Here is a 16,111-nt window from a genome sequence, read left to right as displayed (position 1 = left end):
GTTATAGGAAGAATGTGGACAGACTAAACAGAGGAGGACATGAAGGCTAGAGACCAGTCAGATGTAACTGAGTCTTTCTCATTTGGGGGATTGGAATAATGGGAGATGAAAATGTCTGAGTGATTATTTCAGGTCCGCTGTCAAAAGTATGTCAACCCAGAAATGTGAAAGGAAAGTTCAAGTGCTATTTGTCTCTCATTTCTTCAAAAACTCTTTCTGACTCAGGACCATTCTAGGGTCTGTGGTGAGAAAGTGACCAAAATCCCATATCATTCCTGCCCTCAAATAGTTTACAATCTAGTGGAGAGAAGCATACCTGCAGGTGACTAATTATAATATGAGAGAGAATGACCCTCAAAAGGGTGAGTGGTTAATCTTGAGTGGGAGACTGTCAGATGGCTTCCTGGTAGAGATGGCCTTTAGGAAGGTGTATGATGCTGTCAGGCTAAGAAAGAATGAGTGGTTTCTACAGATTTTAACTCAGCAGAGTATACTAGGAAGGAGATACTTTTAGATTCTAAAAGACTACTCTATTCATTGATATGAACTTGGTTAAATTCTACTATGTAATAGATTTGTAGACTTGCGTAGGAAATTTAGATGTCTTTTCCATACTTTCAGTTAGGAATGAAATTTGTGTGTTGAATATCCAGAAATAATAGAGACATTTTCTTTGTCTTCCCCTGACAAATTATTCCAGTTAACAACAACACTTTTTATCAGAAAATATGCTTAACCTGTTTAAAATTTATCTATTCCAATGTGTTTGTTCTGCTTTGATGAAAAATGTATCTGATATTAAAGAATTCCATATTCATGCACTAATAAAAACATATTTGTTGAGACCCTATTAATTTTTTTTTTTTTTTTTGCGGTATGCCGGCCTCTCACTGTTGTGGCCTCTCCTGTTGCGGAGCACAGGCTCCAGATGCGCAGGCTCAGCGGCCATAGCTCACGGGCCTAGCCGCTCCATGGCATGTGGGATCTTTCTGTACCAGGGAATGAACCTGTATCCCCTGCATTGGCAGGCGGACTCTCAACCACTGCGCCACCAGGGAAGCCCGAGACCCTGTTAATTTTAAGGCACTCTCATAGACAATGTGGTAGCCTAAAACCAATCTGTGTTCTCAGAGTTTGCAGTCTAATTTGGAAAAGACAATACATTAAGTTACAACACACTATAGCATCTACAGCAAGGTCAGCTGATTTGTTCTATAAGAGTTCATTGGAGGAGAATATCACTATAGGTTGGGATGGCCGGAGAGGAAGGTCAGCCAATAGCTTGACCTTGATCAGTAGGACCTATGTGGTGAGAAAGAGATACTCCATTAATAAGCAACTTCAACCATTAAAGATGTCTTATTTCAATTCCACATGTTTTTAGCACCCAAAAAGATGCTAGGGATAAGAAGCAGTAAACTTATGGTTGGGAAGAAATATGTGTTATTCTCTAAAAGGCCAGAGTTCTAAGCTGAGGGTCACCAGTAAATTCCTAATTACCAAGTCCAATGTATTTGCTCAGCATTCTTTCAGTCATAGTTATTTGAATCTTTTGATTCAATTGACCATTGTCTACTTTTGAAACTTTCTTTGTCTCCTGGATATTTAATTTTTTTCTGTCTCTTAATCTTTTTTCTTTTAATGAATTTGATTTTTCTCCTTACTCACCAGAAGCCCTGGCCTCAGCTTTCTACATGTTTCAGTATATTTATTGTAAATGTTTTAGTCCCATGATGTTAAATACCATCTGAATATATTTGCATGACTCTCAAATCTTTATCTCTAGCCCTGACTTCCTGGGTTTCAATTCCTCATTTCCAATGAACATTCATATACATATATATGTATATATATATATATACACACACATTTATATAACTTTTATATGAAAATACTTGTCTAAAGACAAGCTCAAGTTCTTCTCAAAATTGGATCCTTTTTCTGTTTATCTAGAAATAGCAAGTATTTGCCATGTTCTAAACATGCAGATGTGTAATCCTGAAGCCATTTTGATTCCATCACCCAGAGAATCAATTGGTCATTAAGAAGTCATGTTACTAATTTCACCACTGTTGACACCTGAGGACAGGTTTTTTGTCATGTCACACCTGAATAACTACAATGACTTCCAGTTGGTCTCTCAAAGTCTAGTTTTTCTTCACAGAAATCACGGTAGTATAACATGCCCCAAACTCTTTGGTTTGTTGCTTTACATTCTCCATTTACATTTAACTTACATGTCCAGCTTCATTTCCCATGATTTGCCTCCTAGGACCCCCTGATTCAGCCAAATCCTTTTACTTGCTATCCTCTGAATAGATATTACAATTTCTTTCCTTGGCTTACACACTCCTGTTCTGCTAGAAGGACCTTCCTCACTCCTTCATGACTACTGAAAAGGAACTTAGTTCAAATTTCACCTCCTTCATGAAGCCTTTTCTGAATATTCACCCCATAGGATCTCTCATATTTCTGTAATTTGAAATAATTATAGTTCCTACTATTTGTTGCATATTTATCACATATTTTCACTTGTTTATTATTTTTTCTTGTGTGTTGGTCTCATCTTCCAAATTAAATAATAGCCATGTCTAAGATTTCCTGGCCCATCTTCCAGAACATGTGCACACAAAAGTGAATAGACAGAAGACACTCAATGAATACTTATTGATCTATTTATTGACTGAATACATATGAACTATAAGGAATAGTAAATAGTATGGGAAAAGGTGAACCTTAAGGCTATGTGAAGGAACATTCGAAATTGATTTTTAAATCTTCTGAATAGGAACCATTTTTATTAACCCCACTTTAGACCTTAAGTGTATAAAACAGCTAGTAAATTGTCACTTTGTGCAATAGCGACACTTTAAATGCCTATAAAGTTAATGAAATTAGAGTTTATTTATGCTTGAGGTTGAAATTTAACAATTGTCTTTAAAAGGAACATGAAGCCATTTTTGATCTTATGAGTTAGGACATTACAGAAAGTATCTAATTTGTGGTATCTCTTTATTACTGTGTTTTTATAAGAAGTTATTTTATCTTATTTCTATTTTACACAGTGATGGCACCCCTACAACATAGAATATTAAAACTAGAAATATTTTTAACAAGCAACTAGTGCAATCTTTTCATTTTTCAGATGTGGAAACTGAGTGCCAAGAAGGGCAATTGACTTGTCCAAGGTTGCAATCTAGTTATTGCCAGAGCTGTAGCTAAAAATCAGGATTATGGGTTCCTAATTCTATACCTTTTCCATAATCCCATATTATACAGTTTCATTTTTGTACCTTAAATTGACATTATTCAAATGAAAGAAAATTTACAATAGTTTTTTATTATTTCTCTTATTTTATATCCAAGAATGTAAATTAGTGCATGGTAAGTTATTAATAAGAGCATTCTAAATAGAAACACAGCATGAACACTCTATTGTGATGTGTTTCGACATAAGGGAGATATGAATATCATCTTAATTATTTACATTTCTAAAACTACATAAAACTGTGACTTGTTTTCATTGGTGAGTTGAGTGGAAATAGTTATGTGATTTTTTTTTTTGGCTTTTGCTTTAGAAGTTAACCTTTTACTGGGCACTATGGTAATATTTTTGATGGTGGTATGAAGGATTGTTTGAAACACCAAAAATACTTAGCCTTATCCAGGAAAAGAGAGATAAACATAGTGAGTCAGTGTACATTTGCACTAGTGACGTGAGAGGGTGTGAGAGGAGATGCTGTTCAGTTTTGGGGAAAGAACATGGAAGGTCACAATTGTCCTGAAACTCCATTCTACAGCAGTAGCAGAATAAAACAAAGCACCACTTACTACCTTCCTACTGCAATTTTTTAGCTTCATTAAAAAGAAGTGAAATTGTCTATTCTTTATGAAACTTTTGCCTGGAAAATATTATTTAGAGGAACTAGAAGGTACTGAGAAATAAAATGAAGATAGGATAAAAAGGAACTCAAATGATCAGTTTTTATGAGGAACATTCACAGAATTTTGGTTTGTCGTTCTGAAGAAACATTTTACAATCTAAATTACACCATATCATTTGAATCTCAATGACTAATATCAAGGGGTGACTGGAAGAGGCATATTATATTACAATTTTCAAATTATATTTATGCAGTCTTTTAAAATAAAAATTACTACCAGAAATTTGCCCAACTCAGGCTTTGAAAAGATTTTTTTTTTAAATCCAGTTCAGTTTTCTTAACTTTCACGGGCAAATTAGGGTTTAAGAATAAAAGATATATTTGCTGAATAAAATACCAAAACAGAGAATTCTGATTTGAAACAAAACAAGAGACTTGTAAAGTCTGACTTAATTGTTAAATCACAGACATACAAATGGATGGGTCAGTGTTTCTGTCTCAGACTCACTAAATCCACATGACGCAGGACAAACATGACCTTGGCGTGGTAAACTTACTTACCTGTACCATTGTTAACTGTGGTCTGGATCGTGGCTTCCGGCCCCATAGTGTCATAGTCTTCCTTCATTTCTTCTGTGGGGGAAGATTATCTTTAGCATTTGAAAACTGTAGAAAGGCTTACTATACTAAGCATGCTTACCACAGGAACAAGGAAGAGTCTTTTAAAGGAAACAGAGAAAAGGCTTGTTGTAAACCTCTAAACAATAGCTTTGTTCAGGCAACTGAATGAATCCAATAGTGCTAGCTGCACAAGAACTTATTTACTTTAAGCATTACTGCAAGCTGTGAAAAACAGAGGTGCTTATTTGGGGCAAACGAAAGGCTTTTCTTCTAGTGGCAGTTCTAGTGACAAACAGGGGGAAAGATATTATTTTTTCAATAAGAGTCAAAAGCAACTAAGTATTTGTACTGACGAAGAGGCACGCTGGCTGCTATGCCTCTGGTAACACTGGATTATCAGAGAGAAGTCAGAATTTCTTATTTTATTTTCATGCATTTTTCCCTCCTTGGAGTAGCTATGATGGTGCTAATCTATGCAAGCGAAATTTTAAAGAACCTAATTCTACATACCAAAACTTGAAATGCCCAGTTTATAAAACAAGCATCCCAGAGGTACTGAAAACACCTGTTTCACTGTTTTATATAAACTTCTAAAACATATTTTCCTTATTCCTTTCCCTACCACTCCATAAATATCTTTCTTCCTTACCGTTAATTCCCCAGTAGGGAGTCATAGTCATTTTCTGAGGAAAAACATAGCTATAAGAACAGCTCAGTGTTCTGATGAAGATGAAAATATGTAACACTGAAGTTGAAGATCTATAAATGATAAAAGGTCATCTTCTAAAATTGTAATATTTTAAAATGGGAAGAGTCTGGAAAGTAGGAGAACTCTCAGATTTTCTGCCTACCAAATTGTAGAATATGTGAAGTCAGAGAAGGACAGCTGACAGTTAAAATTCCTTCAAGAAAGTAAATTAAACATGGACTTTAAAAATTTTTATTTTTACAATAACAATACTAATGAGAACCAAACATGATCCAGGATGAATATCTCTCTGTGATAATCATTCTGTTTAAAACAAGAGAAACTTTATAAATAGGACTCTGTGAATTCCCAAATTTATCCTGACCATTTTTGCTTATCACATTCTAGTCATAATTATTTGGTAGAAAAACAGATTCTAGCAAATGTTACAACAAAATTAAAATATATGTTTTTCAAGTAGTATCCTGCAGCATATCTGTTTATGGCATCAGAACTGAAAATTTATGAGCCTCTTAAGGTAAAGTACACAGATATAAATAGATGCTAATTTAATGCCACTGGGCATAATACTAGTCAGATAATTTGAATGATATTTGTTTAAATTCTACGACCACTTTAAATTCATTCTTGGCCCTGGACTTCTCCCTTATTTAAGGAATATGTTCACAGGGACATTTTGCATAAAACATTTAGGAGTTCAATATACAGCAATACTTGACTGTCAATTATAATAATTGATTGGTTAAAAGGCTCCCTCATCTGATATTTTTATTAGTCTCTGTAAGGAATTAAATTAAGGTATTTCTGAGAAGTTCAGTACTAGATATAAATATAACTTTTGTGTCTTTCTTCCTCGCTCCTCTCATGTGATTTCTGGTAGCCAAGAGTCAGAAGAATCATAAGTTTTCCATCTGAGAGATCAAGTCACTAAGGGGAAAACAGTTAACAGCATTTTTTTTTTTTTTTTTGCATAATAGTGGTAATGTTCAAGATTTCTGCTGCACTTCCTTCCTCATTGTCATTTTCTTATGAAAACGTAAAGAGAAGTTACAGGAGGTAGTTGCTTCCCAAATTATTAAATGCTGCGTATTCGCATGTGTAGTTGGCACTTAGTGTGCCCTGCATTCTGTAGTAATACTTTAGCTATAACCCTCTTTTACCAAAGATTGTGCAACTGAGATGGTGTCACTTTCACCCAGAATGTACTTTGCTTCAATTTACTGAGCATCAAGCTTTATTTTTTTTGAACATCAAGCTCAGGTATGTGTTTTAAATACTATGCATATGCCTATTTAATTAAGTTTCACATGAATCCGTATTCAGAAGGACATCATAACGTGGGTTAGGAGTATCCCCCCCTGAACTAAAGGCAATCCTGGCTGTCTTTCTGCCTCACGCCTAACCTTAAACATTTTTTCCCAAGACACCTCTGACTCAGCATACTGTGTCTAAAACCACATAGTATATTTGTTTTTAAAACACTTGTAAAAGTTTGCGTTTTCCAGTCACCCTTGGGATGAAGGTTTATAAAAATAAAGAGCACTTTCTTCCTCAAGATGAAGAATCCTTGAATAAGCAGAAAGAGGCCAAGATGCAGGTGATTTATTTAAGTCTGTGTCAATGATAATGATGTCATGGTTTCCAGCACACTGTGTCCACCCCATTGTGGGACGAAAGAATGTCAAGGACAATTCTAAACACAAAACTTTGATTGTGCTGGAACCGGAAAGGCACAGTAAGAACTCCACTGCGCTCTTCAGTGGAAAACCTGCATCCTGCAGACAAACTACAGAAAGCATGGGAGAGAGAGCAAAAGAGAGGGGGCTTATCTCAGAGTAAAGCTATGTGCTGAGGTATGATGGTAGACAGCCAGGCACCAGGGATAAAACACTACTAAATAAAACAGCACCAGAATTAGAATTATTGTCTATATTGTATGTTTTGAACAATAAATAAGAAAAATATTTTATCAGAAGAAAAATGTGTTATCTAAGAGTCAGGATAAACAATGAGTAGCTTTTTAAGACCAATTTCTTTTCATTAGACATCAAGGCACCACATCAGAGCACTTTTGGAACAATAAAAAAAAAAGAACAATAAATCATTACTAATCATTAGAACCAGACAGGTAATAGCTGGGTAACTTTCTTGGTCCAAATAGCCAAATGAGATTAGGGATTTACATTTTATTTAATTATTGTGACTCCAGAATGCTAGTTTATTTACCATAAAGGTAAGAGCAAAGAACAGCCTGTTCATTTGTATCACAGGCACCATTAACTACAGGTGATAACAGGGTCTGTAATGCATTCATATGGATTATTGTATATTAAAACATTTGGAATTATGATCCATGACCAACACAAAAAGCTGCCATGATCACAGACTACTACAGCTTGACATGGCTGTTTTGGCTGTTTTTCAATTACTGATCTTAATTTTTTTAAATTAAACTTTTTTTTTTTCCCAGAAGTTTGGAGCTGTACATTTGTTATATTGTTAATAATTATTCCTTTAAGGGTGGAAATTCTAGTAATTGATCCTTACCCTTGATTTCTAGATATTAAAATTTAAAGCATCAGAACATTCATTCTTATAGCCCTGCATATCTAGTTCATTAACAAATATGAATAGCTAACACCAGCTCATTTAAATAGTATGTCTTACATGAGTTCTCGCCACACTCTGTTTCTGTCACACTGCTCCCAAGAATCATTGGCTCTTATTATACATGTAAATGGCTATCATAAAAATAAAAATTTCATTTAAGATTGTTAATGACTTCTGCAGCAGTCAGACTTCCTTTAATGATCATCCTCTGCCCCTAATTAAACGTATTTATCTTTCAAGCATCTTTGGCTGAGTTCTCCCTCATAGTTGAAAATCTAAAACCTTAAGTCTTAATGGATATAACGATAAATGTTTATGTGTGGGATTGCTGAGATTCAAGAAACCTTCACCGAAAACAAAATTGGAAACAGAAAGAGTACAAAACTTGGCACGGTGTGTTAGGAAAACGAAAAACAAATACACTACACTCAAACTGCCATCAGTCATCTTTTTTCTTTTTTTCACATTTAATGTTCTTTAGTAGTGGAAGTACTTTTATTACCCTCCTTCCAGTATACCAAACAATGACTCTGCCTATGTTCGATGTTTTATACTCTGCGACATCACAATAGCATACAGGTAGACTCTTGTGCTTACTTACTTCCTTCCCACTCATTTCACCTATTTATAAACATGCTATTGTTATATATATCGTGAGGAAAAAAAAAACATAAGGTGGAGTAAATCATGATAGCGCTCACAGGGTCTTGGAACAGAGATTAAGGAGACATGAAGGTTTGAATTAGAAGGGTCATTAAAAAAATTTTACGGGCCACCTTACCAAGTAGAGATTATCAGAGGGAGTTTAGGGGGATATGATTAATTCTCCTTTAGTTTGTTAATCATTTCATACCTTGGTGATGTTTCATCCTAAGTGAATTTTAGACCATGACATTTCCATTTTCACAGTGGCATCTGAAGTTTTAGTTTGAATATAATTCACCTTATTTTTATTAGAGTTGGCCTTAGACCATTTCTACTTCCCCAGAGATTCCCACCAAACAGCAAGAATCATTATCAAGTACTTAGCTGTTAAATAATAAGAAAGAAAGCTACCTGACCAGGTAGAAGTGTGAAATCACATTCACACTTAACAAAAGGGAATGATTAGATGGTTGAATTACAATAGGAGGTGTCAGACAGACATTGAAACTACTGTTAAACTGACAGTTATTGGGTTTGTATCACTACACAAAACTTTCAAATACATATCAGTTGTGAGCTTTTATGTTTGCTTCCAGTTTCCATCCTGAGAGGATAGCTCTTGATGGTGTTGTATAATTGGCACATTGTACATGTGGTGCAAATCCTTCACGTTGTGTGTTTAAAATGTAGTTCATGTTCAACTTGCGTCCAGACGGAAACATAATCCCTTCCTAAGATGTCAGTAGTGCTGTAATGTGATAACACGACTATCACTTCATAATCTGTCACCAGCTTTGGTATCTCTATTCTGCGAGGGCTCTAGAAAGAAATATTTTAACGATTTGGTTGTGGACGCTCCACTAGGTAGATGGCACAGGAAGGGGCCAACTTGTTTTAGACACTTACCTGGACCATCTACAGAGGCTGGGAGAATGTCGTTGTTGTGCCAGGTATGTTCCACTCCACCCTCTCTTATCTCATCTTCCTCCTCCTCTCTTGGCAATAGAGCCTGGCTCCCGTGAGGGGAGGACTCATGGTTGGGCACGCTAGCTGGACTCCTCTCCTGGTCCAGAGGGTTAGCAATCCCGTCCTCCTCAGCAATCTGAAGCTTGTCCTCCTCGTCGGTTTCAGAACCCGTGTCCACTACATTGTCATAGTTCACCACTGAAGAGGAAGCACAGAACACACACACTCTAAACACTCTGTTGAAAAATATCAGTCACTCCCTGAATGTTTAGTTAAATGGAAAATAATTGGTATTTTTGTAACTTAATTACTCAACCATGTCAGGAAAATATAATGAATATCTTTCATGCTTTAGCATTTTTATTCTTATTCAGTTATACCTGGGTACTCTTTCTGAGTTTAAATAGTTTTTTGCTAAAAAGATGGGAAAATTTCAAAAGCCACAGAAGCGCATATACTCAAAACATGCCTATATACGCGGAGACATATTGCAATACGCACTTTTGACACTCCACACAAACTTATAAAATAGATCTGCAATTGACAATTTTATTAGTTTAGTGACATGAAGTGTTTACTATGAAATGTTGTACTATAAATATGACATGCCTTCACTATATTAGCTGTGGTTTTATTCCTAGAAATGGTAGACGCACACACACACACACACACAACGTCCATCTATTTACTCAAATACATGAACACGTACACAAACCTGCTCAATCTGAAAGGTTCACTGTTGCTTCTACGTCAACCATCATGTGCTAAGGCCATTTATATCCCAATCTTTTAAGCAGAAAATGAGGAAAAGCCGTATCTTCTGGGCCATTAATACTACTATTGAGATGTCTTCATAGCGCCATAATTACAGAAGATTTCAAAGTGACACAGGCAAGACCAACACAAATGTTAAAATAACTCACGAGAACCGGCGGGCTGCTTTTGCAGCCCTCAGCCCCAGCAATGCTCAGTAGCTTTTCTTAAAATAGACAGCCTGTAAATAAGGTCTGTGAACTCAATTGAAGGTGGCTGTTTCTGAATTAGTCAGCCCTCACAGGCTCTCGGCCTACATGCTAGTACATAAATTGTCCACTTTACCACCAGACAAGAAAGATTAGAGTAATAAACACGGGGCATTAGCTCAGCTAGAGAAACACACCAGCCGTTACGCACACACAGCATTGCCAAGAACTGTTAGCCCAACTCTCCAGAAACACACACAAAAAAACAAGTTAGAACCATGACATCATGGGAACAAGAGGGAGAGAGAAAGAAAGAAAGAAAATAAAAAGGAGCCCGTGGAAAAAAAAAGCGCAAACAATTTTCAGGTTCATTTTGATTTCTCTGCGCCTAATAAAGCAATCCTCTGCTAAGTTATCAACTGAGCTATCTCAAGTGGCTCTTGCCAGCTATCGGATTATACAAAAGTGGCAGAAAAGGAGGAAAAAAATGAAAAGGATTGTGAGTCAGGTTCATAATGCTTTTGGAGAATTCTGGAAACATGTCTAGTTACAAATTTTAGTCAGTCATATCTGTTTGCTTTGACAGGTTCCCAGGGAGTAAAAAAGGAACAAAAAGAGAGAGATTTTTTCTGTCATGTGAGGCTGGGGACAAAAAGATTACACCGTGCATATCTGCTCATAATATGATCTTTGTATAATCCGCGGGTCTGCACTTGCCTTCGGAACAACTGCACAACAGGTGCAAATTAAAATGAAAACGGCAGCGGAGCCGGGCAAACAGAATCTGCTGACCTGGTTTGAATACCAATTGACGGGGGAAACAAAACCTTTTCAAGAGGTGTGACCACAAGGGCTTAGGCAAGTTCAGGCTGGGTAATGCCCTCAGATCTACAAAAAGAGAGATATTCTAACATCTCTGCTCTAGCTGTGTGGTCCAGATATACCTTAGTACAATCAATAATGTGCTTTTTTTTTTTTTTTTTTTTCCCCTGGTGACTGAGATTTAACCATTTCTTAGCAACAAGCAGAAGATTCTTTACAAATGTTCTGAACGCTGACTTCGGGGCGGAGGTGGGGGGCTGGTGAGAGTGGTGGGGTTATAACAAAAGCTCCGGAGGCCTGGGAAGCTTTCAACCCACCTCCTAAAAACTGATCTCTGGGCACAGGAGGAATAAAGAAAGGTCCAGAAGGAGTGAATAAAATTATCTAAGGCTGGACAGGCATTAAAAGGCCTTTATCCTGGAAAAACAACCATGCCTTTTAAGGTCTTTTTCTTCATGGACCACAATATCCCGTGTGACACGTGAGTGTTCCTGCAGCAATACAATTGAAATATTTTCTTGTGGAAAAAAAAAAGAAGAGAGATAAATGATTTATGAACAGCCCTTGAGGAGTCCCAAATATCAGAACAATCTAAACAAGCAATGAAGTCATGTCTCACCATATAGGGTCAGGAGTACAGCATCCATCACCTTCACAGGGCAACAATACTTCACAACCTTTAGGGTTCTCGCTCACAAATAGTAGTAAATACTTTTAAACTAAATAAATAACTGCTGTCAAGTTCACTTACAGAAGCAGTGTGCCATCTTTTCCAGAGTGTGTTAACTAGGGTGTCCATTCCCATTGGATGGCTTCCCAGAACCATTATGTTGGTATCTTACCCCCACTTTTAAAAAATCCAGGTAAAACAATTCATAACAAAGTTTCTGTATCTGAACTCAGAGTAGATAATTTCATTCTGTTCTTTCTGGTTGACCTTCTGACAATCAAAATTAAATCCGTTAATATGGACATGGCACTTTCCTGCTCCCCACCTCATCCCCCCGCTTCTAAATGCCCAGGATTTTCCTTTAAATATTTCTCTCAAGTCTAGTCAGTGAATTTGCCAAGTGTAAGCACTGGGGAAATTTTCACCACAAAATATTCTTACAATAGAATGGCCAGGACATGATGGGTTTACCTCCATTTGCATTAGGAAATAAAATAAGCTCATTTTCTCATTTGTTCCTGTTTTCTTTTTTTTGCCCACCATCATCCCCATTGGCATAAGGGATCTTAATAATGTAGATTTGTCTCTGCAAAGAAGAGATTTCATTTTGTATAATAACCAACATATACTGGTTTTAAATGAGGGTCATCGGTCAGAATATATTAGTACTGTGTCAATTTTTAAACTTATGGTACATATTTTTTATTCAACATTCAAAAGCACAGAACCACCTAAACATGTAGCAAAGTTCTACTCGGTCCTTACATTAGGCCAAATAAGCCACCCCTTGCATGAGTCTCAGCAAAATTTTATACATGTATTAGAGCTACATGGCTGGCAGAAAAACAGACGGTTACTTCAAAACCACAAAGAAGTGGGAGCCCAAAGAATTCCTTTCTGCAATTCAATAAACAAGAGAAAGATGTACTGTTTGCTGGCTCAAAATAGACACTAATTTTACATCTGTCTCTGAGGCACAGCAAAAAGCCAACTAAAGAGCAGTAATAAATGTCCAAAAACAGCATCAGTATCCAAAACTCTCCCAGTAATCTTCAGAGGAATTAATTACAATTCTGTGTAACAGTTGCATTGGCAAAATGCATCCATAATTATATACAGGTACTGTACTGTATTACAGGGAAATTTGCCATGTGATACCATGTTTACATAATAATTGATGGATAAAACTATTTGCATATGAAGTGCATATGAATTATTGGCATGCTTTGCCATTTTATGTGGAATCATATTAAAGTTTCATTTTCTCTAAAACTGTATGTGTAATACGGGGTTACCAAAGGGTATAAAGCTGATACTTAAATTTGCTTTATAGCAAATGGGCCTGGAAAGATATATCTGAATGTGCATTACTAAAAACCTGTATTTAAAAGGCTTCATAGTTTATCTATAGTAAGCATTATTTTCACCTCACCAGATTGCATTATATTAAATTCTCTCTATTCTTCCTTCTAAGTAAACAATACTCTAAATTTTAGCACCAGACCAATTAATTTTACAATCATATGCAAAACAAATAATGGTTTCTCTTTACTGTCTATTGATCTAACTTTTTTTCAGATTTTGTATTCTGGTGACATGTAACAGAATGGTAGCAAAACATGACATTTTTATAATGTCCATACCTGACAGAAAATTTCAGCATTTGCAAAAATGGCCTATCACAGCATTTAAACATTGCTGATAATTAGCTTGACATTTGAAATACCAGAACTGTTGTTTTGAAGATGCCCTATACATTGTTACCTAACTAACCCCTTTTCATACTTATATGCTTTCTCTACTTTATTCTGTCAGTTACAGTACAAATAAGAATCAGTTGCTAATGTATTAACATGCAAAAGAACTGATATTAAGGGGCAATACTTCATGTTCACCAGAAGCAGACATTTTATTGATGTAAAGGAAAATTACATATGCAGGTTATAGACAGTTAATTGTTAATAAGGTGGTCAATAATGATTTTCTATAACTCCACTCAAACTAAGTGTGCCAATAAGTCTTTCGATGACATCATCAAACATTTATTTAATACCTGCAATGTGTTGAGTCCAGAGCACACAGGGATGCGCTATTCTCACCTCAGGAAGCTTACTATCTATTTAGAGACAGAGCAATATAAAACTGTAGTGCTAGAAGGACACGAAGTCAACCCTGGACATTTGACAAAGGAGGTAATACAGGTACAATGAGGTCAAATGACTCATGTAAGGCCCTGCAGCCACTTAGTGGCAAAGCTGGGGGCTAAAAGCACATCTTCGGGCAGGTAACAGCCACCTGGAAATATACATGATAATACACATTCCCAGTGAAGAATGAAATCTAAATTTAAACTCCACATGATCAGAGTAAAGGAATGGAAATCCCTGGGACTTTGGGGGTTTTTATGCTCCCAAATGAAGATTGTTGCTTAATTTTAAATTGTTTTGATGATTGTTACTTTCATGGATCCTTTTAATTTGAGTTATAGAAGCCTACCAATTTGATCAATTACCAGAATCTAACAATACACCCATGTCTCCCACAATAGTTTGGAAACAATAGAAATAAAGAGGCAGTTCCCAGAATTACGAGCTTGAAGACCTGTCTTCTTGTCCCAGTCCCAATATGTAACCAGCTGTGTGGCCTTGGCCTATCATCCAAGAAAACTTGGTATAAATGGGAAAAAATAATGGTAATGTGCTCCCTGTCTATGAGGTTGCCACAAGAAGACTACGAAATTGCATGTGTGATTGCAGTTTGTGGAGCATGAAACACTGATAACCACTGAAATAATAATAAAGACGGGCCCCAGTGTCTTGTCTGCTGATGAGCTATGTGGTAGCTCTAAGTGAAACGAGAAGATCTGAATGTGTGCCAGTCACAGTTTTGGTGTTGGTCCTTCACTTAAAATTTCATTTGCAAAAGTATCAAGTAGGAGGCCCATGGTGGGAGAGAGTACGATTCATCCTTCAGCTAATATGTGAGATAGACATGTAACCTCATTTTAAAAATGTCTCTTCTGGTGATATGGCTTAAAGTTTAAAAGAAGACCTTTGGAATTTTATGAGTCATTTGGTTTCCTAAATCTCTTAGATGCTTGGAGAACATGTACATCTGAGCCACTGGGTTATGGTCTAGTTGCTTTCTTAGAATGTCTTTATGTGTGGTAAATGTTGAGGGACATTCTAAGCCTCTTCACCTGAACCCTAGCCTTTTATTCCTCCCCCTTGCCACCAGAGTTTGATTTCCAGGTACTGTGCTACTAAAAACAGGATGCAGCTCTTCTTCAAGGATTTTTATTCAGCAATGTGTTCTTCCAGGGAAGATCTATCCTTGATACCCCTTCTTTATCACAGCTAACTTGTTCCCTTTGCACTTGGATGGATAAAGATCATAGGACTAAATCAAGGTTCAAGTTTTCATTTAATAACGGGAGTCTCATGATAGGTACAACAAGGCAAAGCAAATTCAAACAGAGATTTTCTTCTGAATTTGGATATGTGTCACTGAAATGCAGGAGCCTTAATTTCCCAATTTAAAAATGGGAATAATGTTATCACTTGGGGATGCAAGGTTAATTAATGCTAGGAGAAGGGACCACGCCAGTTTGAAATATTCCCATGGAATGTGCTCTCCAGTACAAAACACTGTTATAAAAGAGCTACTATGAACATACTACAGTCAGCCTTTTTACAAACTAGCTTGGTTACTTTAATTTTTTATCCCAGGAACATTCAAAGGCATTAAACCCGCATTATAAATTAATGAGTTGTAAAATGTCAGCTGATAAAACAAAAGCAGTTTTGAGTATAGGGATAAAAATGTTTCCATTTCAGATTAGCTATGTAAAAAATATGCATATTAAGTGAAATGAGAGAGGAAATTCTGCACACAGTTCCAGTGGGGAGGGGCCAGTTCTGAGACTCTACCAACTTCCTATTACAGGATCATCTTGGGAAGATGGCAGGCACTCATCCCCTCTAGAAATGCTAGCAGCTTCTCTGTACCTGAAGGCACTTTCCAGTTTCATTATGTTAGAGATTTAAAAAAAGGTTAATTCCAGAAATTTGCTGGGGCTCCGGATAAGCTCCCACATGCAGGTAATAACATGATAGTTGTATAATTTTCCCCTCCAAACTTCTTCCGTAATAAAGTATAAAGATAATGGCAAATAAAAATAAAAGTAAGGCTCCTCCCTTCTCCAAACTATCATAAAAACAGA

At 36.4% G+C, this 16,111-nt stretch overlaps 1 protein-coding gene across 4 annotated transcripts in view; it reads right to left on the bottom strand.

Moving 5' to 3' along the window:
* ZEB2 (zinc finger E-box binding homeobox 2) overlaps positions 1-16,111 on the bottom strand; it is a 131,307-nt gene that overhangs the window by 32,693 nt on the left and 82,503 nt on the right. For 3 of the 4 annotated variants that reach the window (XM_081241586.1, XM_081241583.1, XM_081241584.1), the window contains 2 exons: positions 9,376-9,633; positions 4,446-4,517 (listed from right to left, as the gene is read on the bottom strand). In XM_081241586.1, coding sequence (XP_081097712.1) covers positions 4,446-4,517; positions 9,376-9,633 — 330 coding nt within the window. The remainder of the gene's footprint in view (positions 1-4,445; positions 4,518-9,375; positions 9,634-16,111) is intronic. The other variant, XM_081241585.1, reaches the window with a different exon arrangement.

The sequence above is a fragment of the Mesoplodon bidens genome, assembly GCF_964165515.1.
Source record: "Mesoplodon bidens genome assembly, chromosome: 8".
Classification (NCBI taxonomy): Eukaryota; Metazoa; Chordata; class Mammalia; order Artiodactyla; family Ziphiidae; genus Mesoplodon; species Mesoplodon bidens.
This window is presented reverse-complemented; position numbering and strand designations above follow the sequence as displayed.